The sequence below is a fragment of the Hydra vulgaris genome, chromosome 11 (assembly GCF_038396675.1).
Source record: "Hydra vulgaris chromosome 11, alternate assembly HydraT2T_AEP".
NCBI classification, from domain to species: domain Eukaryota; kingdom Metazoa; phylum Cnidaria; class Hydrozoa; order Anthoathecata; family Hydridae; genus Hydra; species Hydra vulgaris.
The window spans coordinates 7,190,936-7,207,096 of record NC_088930.1 but is presented as its reverse complement, the minus strand read 5'-3'; the positions used below and the strand labels follow the sequence as shown (position 1 = coordinate 7,207,096).

Below are 16,161 nucleotides of genomic sequence, written 5' to 3'. Positions count from 1 at the left end.
TTACTATGAAAATTAAAAAATGTTACTATAGTAACATTTTTTAATTTTCTATTTTAAAGTTTATAATTTTTAAATCTGTCATGATCTAGGTGTGCATATTGGAGATACATTAAAACAACTTGCTGAGCGTCGTTCTGATATATTTGGTGTTGGTGCTGAAGAAACTTACATTGGTAAAAAACTTGGTGAAGAAGAAGGACCTAAAAAATCTGGATTGGAGATTTGGGATGGTCATACTGCAAGCATGGAACGTACAACCAAGCTTGCACACTCTAACATTACGTTTGAGGACCAAATCAAAGCTATCCATAGATCGAAAGGTTTGCTGTAAGTGTTATTGTTGTTGTGTTTTTAACATTTTAAAAATATTTTCATTTTTATTATAATATATTGTTATTGTGTTTTTAATACAATTTAAATTTTTTAATAAAATTTTCGTTTGTTTGCAAACATACAAAAATAATGATAAAATATTAAAATATTCCACATAAACAATGAAAACAAAGTTTACTAATTAGAAATTAAAAACATTTTTATATCATTAAGCTAAATAACCAATGATAACACTCTGTTAAGTTTGTTGTCTTTCTTATATTTTATATATTTAAGCATAACACTCTGTTTTCAAGAGTTTTTTTTAACTTACTTAAGATTAACTAATTATCCAATGATAATGCTCTGTTTACATGAGTTACTTAAATTTTCTACAATGAATTGTTTACCCAATGATAACATTCTGTCAATATGAATTCATATCCAATGATAACACTCTGTCATAAATAATAACTGTTGCTGCAAGAGTATTTTGCAGTGATCTCTTACCAAACTCTGTTACAACAAAACTAGTTATAATGTTAAACTGAGTGCATGTAAGGCTGTTTAGTCATTTTGAAAGCAACTCACCTAAGAGAAACCTAAACCTAAAAACCTTAATTTAGTTTTGCGTTGGAGAAGCTTTGAATGATAATCCTTCTAGTGGAGTCCTAATTTTCTTAAATCATTTTTTTAGGAAGACCTCATTAAATTAGAAATTTTTTAAGTTATTCGAAAATTATTAATATTTTTAAAATTTTTAAGGGATATAAAATTATAATATTATTTAACTTATTGATACTTAAACTTATTTGTAGATTAGTTCCAATAATAATAGTAGACTAATTTCAAATAATATATTAATATATAATACTATATATATATATATATATACAACCCTCGGAATTAAGACCTCTAAAAGATTGAGGTCGGCAATAATTAGCCGACCTCAATCTTTTAGAGGTCGGCATCAGGTCAGCAAAAATTATTTGATACAAAGGTCTTACCATAAAACATAGAAACGAGGTCGGCAAAAAATTGCCGACCTCAAACACTTTCAGGTCAACATTGCCGATGCTGACCCTAATTCCGAGGGTTGTATATATATATATATATATATATATATATATATATATATATACATACATACATACATACATACATACATACATACATACATACATACATACATACATACATACATACATACATACATACATACATACATACATACATACATACTCTTGCATGGTTGTTTTTAATTTTTTACCATAAAATGTCAGTTTTAAGTTGTTTTTTTTCAAAAAAAATTATTTTAAAGACTGTAAAAAATTAAAAAAAAATTTTCAAAATATTTTTTTATTATTTCATAGACTGCCTGCCCAAACCAAACCCTCAGTTAGTGTAGCGGCACTCCATTGTGAGTCAGACTATAAGATGTAACAGTAGTCGATGTAGCAGTACTCCCTTGTAGCATCAGGCTTTAAGAATGTTTTTAACAACATTCAGAATGTTTTTAACAACATTCAGAATGTTTTTAACAACATTCAGAATGTTTTTAACAACATTCAGAATGTTTTTAACAACATTCAGAATGTTTTTAACAACATTCAGAATGTTTTTAAAAACATTCAGAATGTGTTTAAAAATATTTTACAAATATTATCATAGTCTAGCATACATAACAAATTAGTTTCTTAATTATATGGGCTGATAAAATGGTGAATAAATTGCATATCAAAATTTTCAATTGTTGTTAAATTGTTATAAAATATGTTTTTTTCCTCAACTTGTATCAAATTCGGTAGCTAAAAATATCAACCACACTAAAAAAAAAATGTTTGTTTATTTAATTGAAATTTGATATTTTGTTACAATTTTTTTTTTTTAATTTAGTATTGGTTTTTTTTTCTCAGTAGATAAGTTTAGCTTTTTTCCACGGATAATGGAAATACTTTAAAAGTTAAAAGATGCTAACTGCCGAGGTCAGTGAGTCTTACAAAATTTCTTTAATGTGGAAAAACAAGGCGTGCAACCGCACACGTTTCCTGGTTCCTGGGTAGGCTTATATATTTATATATACAACCCTCAGAATTAGGGGTGGCATTCGGCAATGCTGACCTAAAAGTGTTTGAGCTCGGCAAAAAATTGCTGACCTCATTTCTATTTTTTATGGTGAAACCTTTGTATCAAATTTTTTTTGCTGACCTAATGCCGACCTCAAAAAGATTGAGGTTGGCCAATTATTGCCGACCTCATTTTTCCTAATTCCAAGGGTTGTGCACATATATATATATATATATATATATATATATATATATATATATATATATATATATATATATATATATATATATATATTTTCTACTAATTTATAATTGCTCTGTTCTTTTAAGAACATTAAGCACTCTATTTCGTAGAATACATTTTAAAATTGTTTAAATATATTTATATATATATATATGTATATATGTATTTATATATACATATATATATATTTATACATATATATATTTATATATATACATGTATATATATATATATATATATATATATATATATATATATATATATATATATATATATATATATATATATATATGTATATATACATATACTTATATATGTATATTATTATATATGTATATGTATATGTATATGTATATATATATATATATATATATATATATATATATATATATATATGTATATATGTAAATGTATATATATATATATGTATATGTATATATATATGTATATATATGTGTATGTATATATATATGTATATGTATATATAAGGGTCTTCAGTTACGATATTTAAACTTTTTTTTTTAAACTATTTACAGACCATCAGAAGATGCTGAAAAAATTGGACCTGCAATACCTAACAGCACTGCTTCTAATACTGAACCATCCAAGTCTTTTGTACAACAAACTCCTGTATCCAAACCATTTCTTTTACCACAAGCTCCTGTTCCAGTTACTATTCAAAGTACTATTTCGCAACCAATATTTAACCAATCTGCCCAATCAGGATTTAACCAAACTACACAACCAGAAAATACATCTATAACCACTTCAATTCCTTCAACTCTTTCAATACCCCCTCCAGCAACTCAACTTATTCAACCCATCAGTGTTACACCTCAACTTCCACCACAACCTCCTGTTGTTCCTGGTATTCCAGCTCCTCAGCCACAATCCATTCGCATGGCTCCTCCGACACTTATTCCTCTTCCTCATACAATGATGATGCCTCCACCAAGATTAATGGTTCCTCCACTTGGTTCAATTTTTCCTGCTCCACCAATATTACAACCTGTTCGAGAGGAAGCACCTTTAATCCTTCCTCCTCCAAAAGATGATGATGAGCCTCAATCTAAAAAATCTAAACTTGATGAAACAGATACAGAGTTAGTTTCTGAGGCTGAGTTTCTACAAAATAATAAACTTCCTGTTACATTCAGAGTACAAGTTCCTGAAATTCCTGAAAAACCAGAATGGCAGTGCCAAGGCCAAGTAATATCAATAACCCTGCCTCTTACAACACAAGTAAGTAATTTGATGTTAAAAGAGTTTCTCTAATGGATTATACTTATATTATTATAACAGTTGTAAATATCTAAATATCTGTTTTAAAAAGTCAGAAAATTTAAAATAGTCTTGATTAAGTTAATTAAAAAAAAATGGTATACATAGTTTCGTATTAACATAAATTCAGATCCTAATATCTTTCAGAAAACTTTCTTTTTATTTTTTTATGGGTGAAAATTTCTCTTTAGTGTAATTGAATATTTAGCATTTTTCTTTAAATAAAGCAAACTATAAATATAATAATATAAATAATAAACTAACTTTGCTTTATTTATAAAAAAAATAGAACTTTCCTATTTTAGTTAATTTGTAACACTTTCAAATTTTAACTTTTTTTAGTTTTAATAAAGGATGTATTAAAGTGTACTGAAATTTATTTAGTATTGAAAGATATTGTACTTACCAGAGTACAATATCTTTCAATAATTTACTTAGAAATTTAGTTTATTTAAGCCTACAATGTATATTTTGGGCCTACAAACCAGAGGTTTATTTAGTAATTGGTATTTTAAACTTGCATACCAGAGGTTTATTTAGTAATTGATATTTTAAGCCTGCATACAGTATAAAACAATATAAAATATGTTTTAGTGCTCTGTTATAAAGACAAAGATAAATGACATGATTGGCATGCCTGCTGGTAAACAAAAATTGCAAATAGGGGTACGTACTTTTTAAACTTTAATTTGTTCTTCAGCTGTTGTTTTTTACAGAGTTTTTTTTATATTCACATATAAATTTATGTTTTTAGAACTTTTTCATTAAAGATTCAAACACCCTTGCATATTACAACTTTTCATCTACAAGTCTTGTTCAGTTGCAAGTAAAAGAACGTGGAGGCAGAAAAAAATAATAAAAAGATCGAAATAGGTTATTACTTGAAATGTTATAGAATGCAGGTCAACAAATCTAATTTATGAACAGACAATTTTAATTGGTTTATTATTGTAAGAACCATAGTGATTTTTGATAACAAATGATTTTTATCAAAAAATAGATTTTTTTTTTAAATTCCTTTATCAATATATAAGTTTTTGACAAAAGAATAAAGGCATTAATGTTTATAAATTTGTTAACAATAGCAATAGTTAATTAGAAAATGTAAATTGACAGACATGTAAAAATATTCAGAAAAATTCTGTTTATATCCAGGATTTCAAACTTTTCTATAATTTTAAGTATTTTATGCACATTTAACACTTTCTCTATTTATTTTTGCTATTTTTTCTATTTTAAGCTCAAAAAGTTTTGAATGTAAAAAAAACTTACAAATTTAAAAATGAAGCAGAATTTATCCAAAATTTATTGAAATTTGATGAATGTGATTTAAAAATCACATTCACCAAAGCAGAAAAGTTTTAAAGCTTTATTGTAATCTTAAATTGTTTGTCATATTGTTTGAAGCATGAAGCATAAATTATTAAATTTTTAATAAACCTGTAGCTGAAAAGAGTTTCTATTCAAATTTTTGCGTGCCTGTGTGACTTATTTATAATTTCAATTTAAAATAAAACACTGTAGTTGTTGGAACCCAATTAATTTTAGGGAGGTATTTAAGTTGTTGGAACCCAATTAATTTTAGGGAGGTATTTAAGTAGGGGTATTCTTAGCAGATCCTATTTAAGATCAACAGTTAAAATCTTTTCTTAATATTTGTTTTGCACTGCCACAAAATTGTTAATAAATTTTCAAATGTATGATGATATGGTTGAAATAGTTGCATGTGGTAAAATTTTGATCCGTTAGATCAAAGCATTGTAACCTACAGAAAAATTTTAAAAAATTGAAGAACAAATTTAAAATCAGTCAAAATCAAAAAAAGTCTAGTCAAGTTTTATCAGAAACAACAAAAAAACAGAACTGAATTAGGGGTCCTCTATAAAGTATGTATGCATGTGTGGGGGAGGGGTTACTCAAAAACATACAGTGTGTACAAAAGAAGGGCGTTGTTAAAGAGACCAAGTATGTACCCAGTTTGACTCTCTCATTCTGTCTCTACTAAAACTTGATTTCTTTTTTTTCTTTAAACCAAACTTCATGAGTTTAAAAAATAAGTATTATGTTATGCAGCATAGATAAGTTGAATCAACTAATAGTTTTTTTGTTTTGCTTTTAATGTTTTAAAAATTTTATGCGTTAGGAGGAGGTTGGTTTTGTAATAAATAATGTGTATATACAAAGCAGGAGGGTTGTTGAAAGCATATAGTTGCATATATAGGGGAATAAAGGTCTCAAATCAGTGGTTTTACTGCATACGTACTTTATGGATGCCACTAATAATAATAAGTACATCAAGAAGGTCTGATGCAGATGTTTTGAAGAAGGTGCTGTGTTTCGAAGATATAAAAACCAAGAGTACTTATCCAAAAAGTTGTTTGGTGTTGATTATTTTAAACTAGTTAATTAAAATTGAAATTATTTTAAATTACATTAATTTGGTGTTACTATTATTTTTGTTTTTGTTATTACTTTAATTTAATGCAGTGTAGGTTAAAACACTGTTCTTAATATTACAGTAATGTGTTATTATATTATTATAAGTATTTTTTACATTTACTGTTCTGTTTCTTACTGTTTTTGTTTTATTTTTTATCGTGTTTTATTTTTTCTAATTATTACTTTGTTTTTGTTTTATATTGATCAACATTTATAAAAAAGTTTATAAACATAAAGTAATTCACATTTTATGGAATTTTTATAGCACCATTAGCATGAGAGATGATATGCTTTGATAACACCAATAGTATGAAAAATAATGTTTTAATATCTATAATTATTTTAAGAACATAAACTCTTTTTTAAAAAAGTTTGTTTTCAGATTATTTGTTTTTAATTTAAATTTAGAGATAACATATATTTATGTTTTGTTAGAATTTTCTTTGTTATTTTTGTTTGCTATAATCAGGGATGCGGAGTCCCAAAAAAGACTCCAGATTTGAAAGTCACAAAAAGATTACTTTATCCTAGTTTTTGATATCCTGGAGATCTGAAAATATAAATAAGTTTATGGACTACTAATAGGAAAAAAATTAATACTTTTAGATTAGAGGAACAATTGTTTTTTAAGCCCAGAGTCCTTAGGTATAATGGCGACAAGGACTCCAGGACTCTGGGCTTAAAAACAATAAGTTTCAAGTCATTAAATCTCATGAATTTTTTTATTATAGCAGATAATAAGTCAACAATCATGTTTAGAGCTTCTGGACACTACAAACTTGAAAAAAGTAAAGATATAAAGCCGGAGTCCTTTTGTGACTCCACATCCCTTGCTATAATTATATATATATATAATTTGTTTGCTATATATATATTGGTTGTCAGGTCAGGTTATCCTGCTACTGGTAACATGTAACCCAGTACAATCTGTTTCATGTCCTGCTGCCTTGTAGGATACGCCTTTTTAGGCAAAGACTAGGAGATGCCAACTCCGACTTAAAACACCCCCTGCCTTGGGGCTCTTGGTTGAGTAGAGATGGTGTCTCGATAAAAATACTCATCTTGGGCAGATGTTAAATGCATCCGGCTACTGTCTTGTAGGAGGCCTCCTAGGCAAAGACTTAAGGGGTAAACAGATACTATCTGTTGCCCAGCCTCGCACCGTATTACCCATTCTTCATCTATTAGGCTGGCGCAGATGTATTTTTAATAAATTGTTTCCAGTTTAGGATATTGAATGCTGGATCTTCTTGACTCAATGCATGGGTTTTACTTGTGTTTCTGTTTTTATGACTAGGCAACTCATTCTATTATCTCCTAATGAGGGTACAGCTCTAAAACTCAGTTTTATTGTTCTGAAGCCAGCTGGTAATCAGGTTTACCGAACTCTGTGCACAGTGGGCCAAACAGCTGTTTTCACGAACATTGGATCATAACTTTTGAAAGAAAATTGCTATGGGGTTGATTAAAGACTTTTTGGAAAGGTTTTTATGTTTAAATTTTGTAAAAACTAAAAAATAATTTTGTTGCAGAATATTTAGGTCATAATTTAAAAGAACAAAATATTGAAAATTTCTCAAAACTTGCTTTTTTATTGGTTATAACAAAAATACGTATAAATGTTTATAAATACATATGTATATTTTGTAATACAAAAAATACATAGGTACATCAATGACAAAAACAATAAAAATTATCAAAAGAAGTATTAAAATACGTTATTTATTCATATGTTAACATTTTAAAATATGTGTCATCTTTAGATAAAATGTTATTAGAGACATTTTGTTTGACATGACAATATTTATCATCTTATATCCTCTTTCATACCAAAATTTGAAGGATACTTTTAACTTTTATCTCTTGTCAAAAATAATTTGATCAGATCATATCCACATTCTGTTAATGGCGTCTGTTAAATTGACAATTTTGGAGTTTTTTCTTGAGAGTCTAGTATGTATCAATCTTAATGTTTTATTACCTTTTAACCCTGAATCATAAAGATTTCTTAAACTGCTTTCCTAATTATTCAAAATTAGCCCCCAATAATAACCACTCAGTTTGTGAAGTGATAGTGTTATACTAATCCATGGTCCAGGTAAATTTATTTTTGTTTCAGGTGGAAACTTAACCTTGCTCAACTTGTTTCTACAGCGCTCTAATTGTTTCTCTGCGCAGCGGCCTTGTTTGTCAAGGTTCGTATTTTGAAGATATAGAGTTGAGAGAGGGTTATAACCATAATTAAGTAGCCTCCTCGCCTGTAGTCCCCTTCACGGCCTTGAGGAGGTGAATCAACAACAAAAAAAAAAAAAATTCATTAAATAGGAATAGAAAATAGCTTTTATATTGATCCTAATAATTTTTTTTTTTTTTTTTGAGGACTTTGAGACTTAAAGAATTAAAAGAAAGTATCAATTCAAACTTTTGAAACACTGCATGATATTGAGCAGGCAATTGTGCAATAATTAAATCCCTGTTTAATTTTTTGTGCAATAGTGCAGTAATTATATAAGCTGTTGTTATTCTTCTTCTTTTTACAATTTCATCAGAGTAGTCCCATTCTGTACCAGTTTTTTTTAATATCTCTGTTTGTTATGAAGTCTCTGCTTGCTTCAGAAATCTATTAGAAACACTGAAAGGGTACTCAGACCAATCAAAAACACCAGTTTTCACATGTACAACAATCTCTTTGAAAAGGTCTAACGTACTCAATAAGACATAAAAAATCTATAGAAATATCATTAATTTTAAATATAATAGTTTTAATATCATAGGTTGGAATTGGTTTGGGGGTTTGTCCAGTCCTTGTAATATAATCAGGGTTTTTTTAAGTAAAGAACTGTCTTCTTGTGCAAGTTGGTTAAATATTTTATTCATAGTTATAGTTTTTCAATTGACTACAAAACCATTTTCAATTCATTCAATATTCAAACATCTTTTGAGCATGTGCACAGATTACAAAATGCACCTTTAACTCCTAAAAAAAGATTCACTGCTTTCATATACCTCATATATGACTGCACTATCATCTTTACATTAAATTGTTTTCCCTCTTTATACATAAGGAAACCTTTATTTTTTAACTCTTCAATGTCAAAATTAAAGACAAACAATGATTGAAGAGTTTCTCTTGGTTCTTTCATACAAAATGATTTGAACTTCAAATAAGTATTCAAATAAATATTCAAAATATAAACAAGTTAACGTGATAAGTAAAAATATTATATTGTTACAATATACACCACAATGCACTCAGTTTTGATTTTAACTCTTGCAATTGGCTCATTTTAAAACAAATTTAAATGCTGCAATATTTTTTGTTATTAATAATTCTACTAACTAGATTAAATTTGGTTGAAAATAAAAGTCCAATCGAAAAGAGCAAAAGAATGGGGGAGGGGGGGGTTGAGGTGTTGGTCAAAAATTGGTTTTAATCCTTTTTTTAATTTCTAGACACTTTTACTGAACACAATTTCGTCTCTAAAAAATATGTACAAAATAATGTAAAACTATTTGCACTAACTAGGGTCATTCTTTTACTTTTTTTTATTTAAAAGTGCTAAGTTGGCTCAATTTAGTTAAAAAGCATTTTATTCCTCTTTGTCATAGGAGTTTAAAAATATATGGGTTTACTAGTGCCAACTTAGCACTTTTTGAGATTTATTAATTATTTTTTGAGATTTATTAATTAATTATTTTTTCTGATAAAATAAATTTCTAATAAAAAATTAAGTTAAAAAACACTAAAATTTTGTTTCACTAAAAGTTGTTTCATTACTAAACACTAAAAGTTGTTTCATTAGGTATTACATGTAAAAAAAATTGTGTGCAATAATCTATGAAGTTAAAATTCACATTTCCATAAACTGCAATCTAAGATTGTTTCTACATAAAATTATCACATTAGCACTGCTTATATAGCAACATTTTTTCTTATATAACGCCAACAATGACTTTAATGTATCATTTATACCTATTACCTAAATTTTGTAACAAATTTAGGTTTTTCAAACTAGTATATTTTCTGAACAAATCATGCTTTTGAAATAATTTTTTTTTTTTAATGAACTGGAAGTTTATTTGGCTTTCAATAACAATTAACTGAAATTTATATTGGTAACATTGATTTTTGAGCAATGTGTCCACTGTTTGGCCCACTGTGCTATGGTAGCTCTCAGACAGGTTGATTCCATTAACAGATGAAAAATATCTAAGTATTAACAGTACCATGTTGTGCATGGATGGTGTCCCTGTTTGTACTTTAGGTGTGCATTGCCAAGGCCACATTTAGAGCCCTTTGTTACGGCTTAGGATTTATTAATAGTAATGAGGCAATTGCTTGAGCTATTAAACAGTGTACTGAGTACTATTTCTGCCTTGAGTCAAGTTCTTTAACAAATTCAAAAATGAAATTCAGAAAAGTACCGAAAACTATAAAACACAAAAAACCATTGTCATCACCAAGTTCTCTAAACCTATCATTCACAAATATTCACGGTACTCAAAGTAACTTTTCTTCTGTTGAGTCTTATCTCTTGCAAAGTTCACCAGACCTACTTGCTCTTTGTGAGACTATTTTGAGTTCAGCTGTCTCATCTTGTGATCTTAGTGTTGATGGTTATCTTCCCCTAATTCGTAAAGATTCCAATAGTCACATGCTTGGCCTGGGCATTTACATTCATAAGAATTCACCCATTTGTCGAGAAACTAGGTTTGAATCCACAGACTATTCTTTTATGTGCTTTTGTTTAGCACCACTAAACTCTATTGCCTTTCTCTTTGTTCTATATCGCTCTCCCTCATCTCAAAACTGCACTCTTTTCAATGTTGTTTCTGATCAAATTGACCAAGCCCTCTCTCTTTATCCATCAGGCAAAATCGTTGTTGTTGATGACTTTAATGCTCATCACACTGAATGGCTTGGCTCTAGTGTTAGTGACTCTGCTGGAGTTAAGGCCCTCAAATTTTTTTTCACTCTAAAGTGCTTCTGATCACTGTTTGATCCCTCTAAAACTATTATCTCATCATTATTTATCATCTGAATCCACCTATAATTGCACCTCTTACAACTACCTTAAAGCTGACTGGGACTCTTTCCATGTTTTTCTTCATGATGGCCCTTGGGTAAAAATCTTTCATCTTCCTGTTGATAAATGTGCTTATTACATAACTTCGTGGATTCAGGCTGGCATGGAATCTTTTGTTCCATCTCGACGATTCCAGGTCAAGCCTCACTCTTCTCCATGGTTTTCCTCACATTGTGCTGCTGCAATTACCAATCGAAACCGTTACTTCCATACCTATCAGCAAAACAGTTCTCCAGAAAACAGACATCTGTTTATTACTGCTCAAAATCATTGTAAAAAGGTTTTGTCTAACGTTCTTCTCAGGTCATGAAATCTTTTATTTCATCACAAAAATTCTCGTGACTTCTGGAGAATTTTAAATAGTATCAATAATAAGGGCAAATCTGTAGTTCCACCTTACTTGTATGGTTCAGACTTAGTCACTTAACCTAAAGACAAAACTAAATTATTTGCTAAGAACCTTTCATCAATATCATCTCTTGATTCCACTAGTTGCATTCTACCTGATATTGCCGTCAAACAGGTTGATCCATTGCTTGACATTCGTATCACTCCCGCTTCTGTATCTAAAGTGATTTCCTGCTTAGACTCTTTTACAGTTTGTGGCCCAGACATCATACCTGTTATTGTCTTGCAGAAGTGTTCTCCAGAGCTGTCGTCTATACTTTCAAAACTATTCAACAAGTGCTTATCAGAGTCTTGTTTTCTAGCCTTCTGGAAAGCGGCATCTGTCATCCCTATTTTTAAAAATTTTGGATAGCAATCTGATTTGTCTAACTACCGTCCCATTAGTCTTCTTCCTATCATAAGCAAGGTTTTTGAATCTTTAATTAACAAACACTTTATCTTTTATCTTGAATCTAATAGCTTACTTTCTGATCATCAATATGGATTTCGATCTTCTCGATCTACAGTTGTTTTGCTAACAGTAATAACCGATAAGTTTTATTGTGCATTAGATAAAGGTAATGAGGTTAAGGCCATTGCTCTTGACATTTCTAAAGCTTTTGATAAAGTTTGGCATGCTGGTCTTCTCCATAAGTTTTATTCTTACGGTGTATCTGGTAATATCTTTAAGACTATCGAATCCTTCCTCTCCAATCATAGTATAAAAGTTGTCCTTGATGGAAAGCACTCTTCTTATTCTATAATTTCAGGGGTTCCTTAAGGTTCAATCCTTGGCCCTATACTCTTATTAATTTACATTAACGATCTTCCAGATATTCTCACATCTAAGATGGCATTGTTCGCTGATGATACTACCATTTATTTTTGTCTTGATAAGAAGCCAACACTCTCTGATTGCTTGGAGAGGGAATTTGAGCTTGAAAAGGATCTCACTTCTGCTACAGCATGAAGCTCACAGTGGCTGGTGAACTTTAATTTAGATAATACTCAATTTTTTTCAGCCAATCGTTATCGCAATAGTTTAGATCTTCCTATATTTATGAACGGTAATGTACTCGATGAGTCATCTACCCTTCAACTTTTAGGATTAACTCTTACTTCCGATCTTTATTTTGAAACCATATATCAAATCAGTTGCAAAATTAGCATCTGCTAAGGTTGCATCTCTTTATCGAGCTTGACACTTTCTTACTTCGGATTCTATTCTCTATCTCTATAAATCTCTAATTCGTCCTTGTATGAAATACTGTTGCCTTATCTGGGGCGGATCTTCTAATGATGCCCTTTCTCTTTTAGAACAGATGCAAAAATGCATTGTAAATATAGTTGGACCTGCTCTTGCAGCCAACCTCCAACCATTATCGCTTTGTTGTAATGTTGCTTCACTTTTTTTTTTCTACAGATACTATAATGGGCACTGCTCTAAAGAGTTAGCGTCTCTTGTGCTATCTACTAAAAGTCATTCTCATGTGACTCGTCATTCAAAAGTGTCATCCTTTTTCTGTGACTGTTCCTAAGTGCTCCAAAAACTCTTATTCGTCTAGTTTTTTTCCTTGAACATCAGCTCTTTGGAATTTGCTTCCATCATCTTGCTTTCCTGATTCATATAATTTGCAATCCTTTAAGTCGTCTGTTAATCGTTATCTTGTTCTACAATCTTTATCTTTTTTCTTCTAGTAACTTCCAACTCTAATTAGTAGTTGCTTGCGGCTTTGTTGGAAGTAAAGATGTTTTAAAATATATATATATATGTATATATATATATATATGTATATATATATATATGTATATATATATATATATATATATATATATATATATATATATATATATATATATATATATGTATATATATATATATATATATATAATTTTTACATATGGAAATGATTCCTCATATGTTTGTTTTATGTAAGTTACTTATCTGACTCTGATTCTATATGTTTTTTTTTTGTTTTGTTTTTTTAAATCAATAAATTTTGTTAAAGAAGTTAAAAACGTTTGTTATTTTCCTGCAAAACATTTTTTACCCTCTCAGCAGGTTACAAACAGTTAAGTATGTTTGGTTATATATATATACACATACACACATGATACATTTGTACCTAATCTTGATACAATAAACAGCAATATATATACATATATATATATATATATATATATATATATATATATATATATATATATATATATATATATATATATTAATGTTTTTTACATCTCATAGCTTGTATATAAGTGTGATCTTGGCATTATATATAAATGTTTTTAATTACTCTCGTATAGCACAAATTTATGTAATAACACAAATCTGGTATAACACAAATTTATGTAATAATTTTTTCTTCATAGTTTTGTATTAATAGTTGTAATATTATTATTAATTATATTTATATTTATGTATATTTATATAGTTATGTATATTTTAACCACTTTAGTATGTAAATATATTAGTTTTAGTTTTTATAAGTTATGCCGAAAAAAAATATTATCAGAAAATCTGAAGTTACAAAGTTAAGTGACAATGAAACTATCCAATGTTGTATTGATGGTCAGGCGTGTCCCCTGCAAGTATCTAATTTGTTAAAGAAGAGACTCTTCAAAAATAAAAATAATTTTTACTTGGAAAATTTTCTAACAGAACAGTTTATGTAAGTTTTTTTTTTAAGTTCAAATACAGATAAGATAGGAAATAGAGATAACAAGCATGTTCATGTGATTGTTTATTTGCAGACAGATTATATTGAATTACATTTCAAATATTTCAAAAATATGCATACACATAAGTACAGACTACATATTGACAATAAAAAGTTTTTATTTAACTGTTTTTTATTTTTAATAAGAATAAAATCAGATATTTCATGCTGAATGGCCTCAATGAGCTCAATGCATATTTCTCTTCATTGAATTTTATATTCTCTAAAAGTCTACTTTTTACTTATTACTTAAAACTAATTTGTTTTTACAAGTTTTCTTAGTTCTTTTGTCTTTTTTAAGAAATTTTTGAAACAAATAATTACCATTAACTCTTATGTTACCATCCATTTAATATCATTATCTTTTTTTGTATTTTCATTTTCTCTATATTGCCATTTTGTGTGTGTGTTTTTTTTTTGTTTGTTTTTTTTATTTTCTATACATTGTTATTTTGTGTCATGTTTTTTTTGTTTGTTTTTTTTGTATTTTTATAATCAATGTACTGTCATTTTGTGTCATTGTTTTTTATCTTTTTCTTTCTTTTTTCGTTATTATCTTATTTAAACACTTGAAAATAAGTAATAAAGATTTTTTTTATTTATAAGCTGTTTTGAATGAAATATTTTGCTGTTGTTGTTTGTTTTTTTGTTGTTGTTTTTTTTCACTTTAGCCAATTAAAAGCTGTTTTAAATCAATGTATTAATGTAGGGGAAAGTAACTCAGTTCTAGTTATTGGACCGCGAGGTAGTGGAAAATCTAAGGTAACATAAACTACACTAAAAGTTTACATAACAAAAAAAATCAAAAGTTTTTGTTTTGTTTTATTTTTTTGAAAAAAACAACTGGTTTAAAAACAGCTCAACTTTAACTTCATAAAAATTAATTTATTTCAGTTAGTTGAAAAAGTTTTGGCAGAATTGCACAATGAAAATGTTGAAAGTTTTTATTATGTGTATTTGAGTGGTAAACCTTTCTTTTATATGCTTATTGTTGTCTTTGTGTCATTTCTTTACAGTAGTCTCTCGCTTAATTGCGCACCCAATTAGTTGCGCATCCCAGTTAATTGCGCGTTTAGGCTCAAAATATTTGTGTTTCAATTTTTTACTGAGTTTTTTGTTAAAAGCGTAATTAGAAAACTTAACTATTATTTTCCTGTGTTAAGTTAAAAACTAGTTTTTATCATTAATATTTTGAGATAATGATTTTATCAGAATGTAAATAGATAAATAATTCGAATTCAAATTGAAGTAAATGATAAATCTTGTTTTAAACAAATAATGATTTTTAACGATTTATCAGTCAAGTCTCATTGAAAAAACTTTAATAAAAAACTTCATTTTAAATTTATCTGTCTATTCACAGTTCTCTTATTCCAACTTTTTTATCCTTACTTCTTATGGCTAAAGGCAAAGGAAAAAGATTATCAGAAGATCAACAAGTCGAAATTATAACTAAACTTAAAAAGTGATGCGCCAAACAAACGAGCGATTGCAAGAAAATATGATGTAGCTGAAAATTCAATTTGATCTCTCAAAGATGATCCTGTTCTTCTTCAGCAACTTGAGGGCTTTTACTCAGTTATTAAAATGTACAGAATATTGACGAAACTGAACTTTTTTTTTCA

At 28.3% G+C, this 16,161-nt stretch overlaps 2 protein-coding genes across 3 annotated transcripts in view; both read left to right on the top strand.

Annotated features, from left to right (window-relative positions):
- The window catches only part of LOC100215268 (splicing factor 3A subunit 1), a 32,366-nt gene extending 27,601 nt beyond the window's left edge, over positions 1-4,765 (top strand). For both annotated transcript variants that reach the window (XM_065809954.1, XM_065809955.1), the window contains exons 14-17: positions 90-327; positions 3,159-3,864; positions 4,498-4,569; positions 4,658-4,765. In XM_065809954.1, the coding sequence (XP_065666026.1) occupies positions 90-327; positions 3,159-3,864; positions 4,498-4,569; positions 4,658-4,759 (1,118 nt within the window). In that variant the 3' untranslated portion in view covers positions 4,760-4,765. The remainder of the gene's footprint in view (positions 1-89; positions 328-3,158; positions 3,865-4,497; positions 4,570-4,657) is intronic.
- Positions 4,766-14,265: 9,500 nt separating this feature from the next.
- Positions 14,266-16,161, top strand: part of LOC100207385 (origin recognition complex subunit 4) — a 38,843-nt gene continuing 36,947 nt past the window's right edge. The window contains exons 1-3 of the mRNA XM_065809953.1: positions 14,266-14,488; positions 15,208-15,298; positions 15,431-15,500. Of these exons, the coding sequence (XP_065666025.1) occupies positions 14,310-14,488; positions 15,208-15,298; positions 15,431-15,500 (340 nt within the window). The 5' untranslated portion in view covers positions 14,266-14,309. The remainder of the gene's footprint in view (positions 14,489-15,207; positions 15,299-15,430; positions 15,501-16,161) is intronic.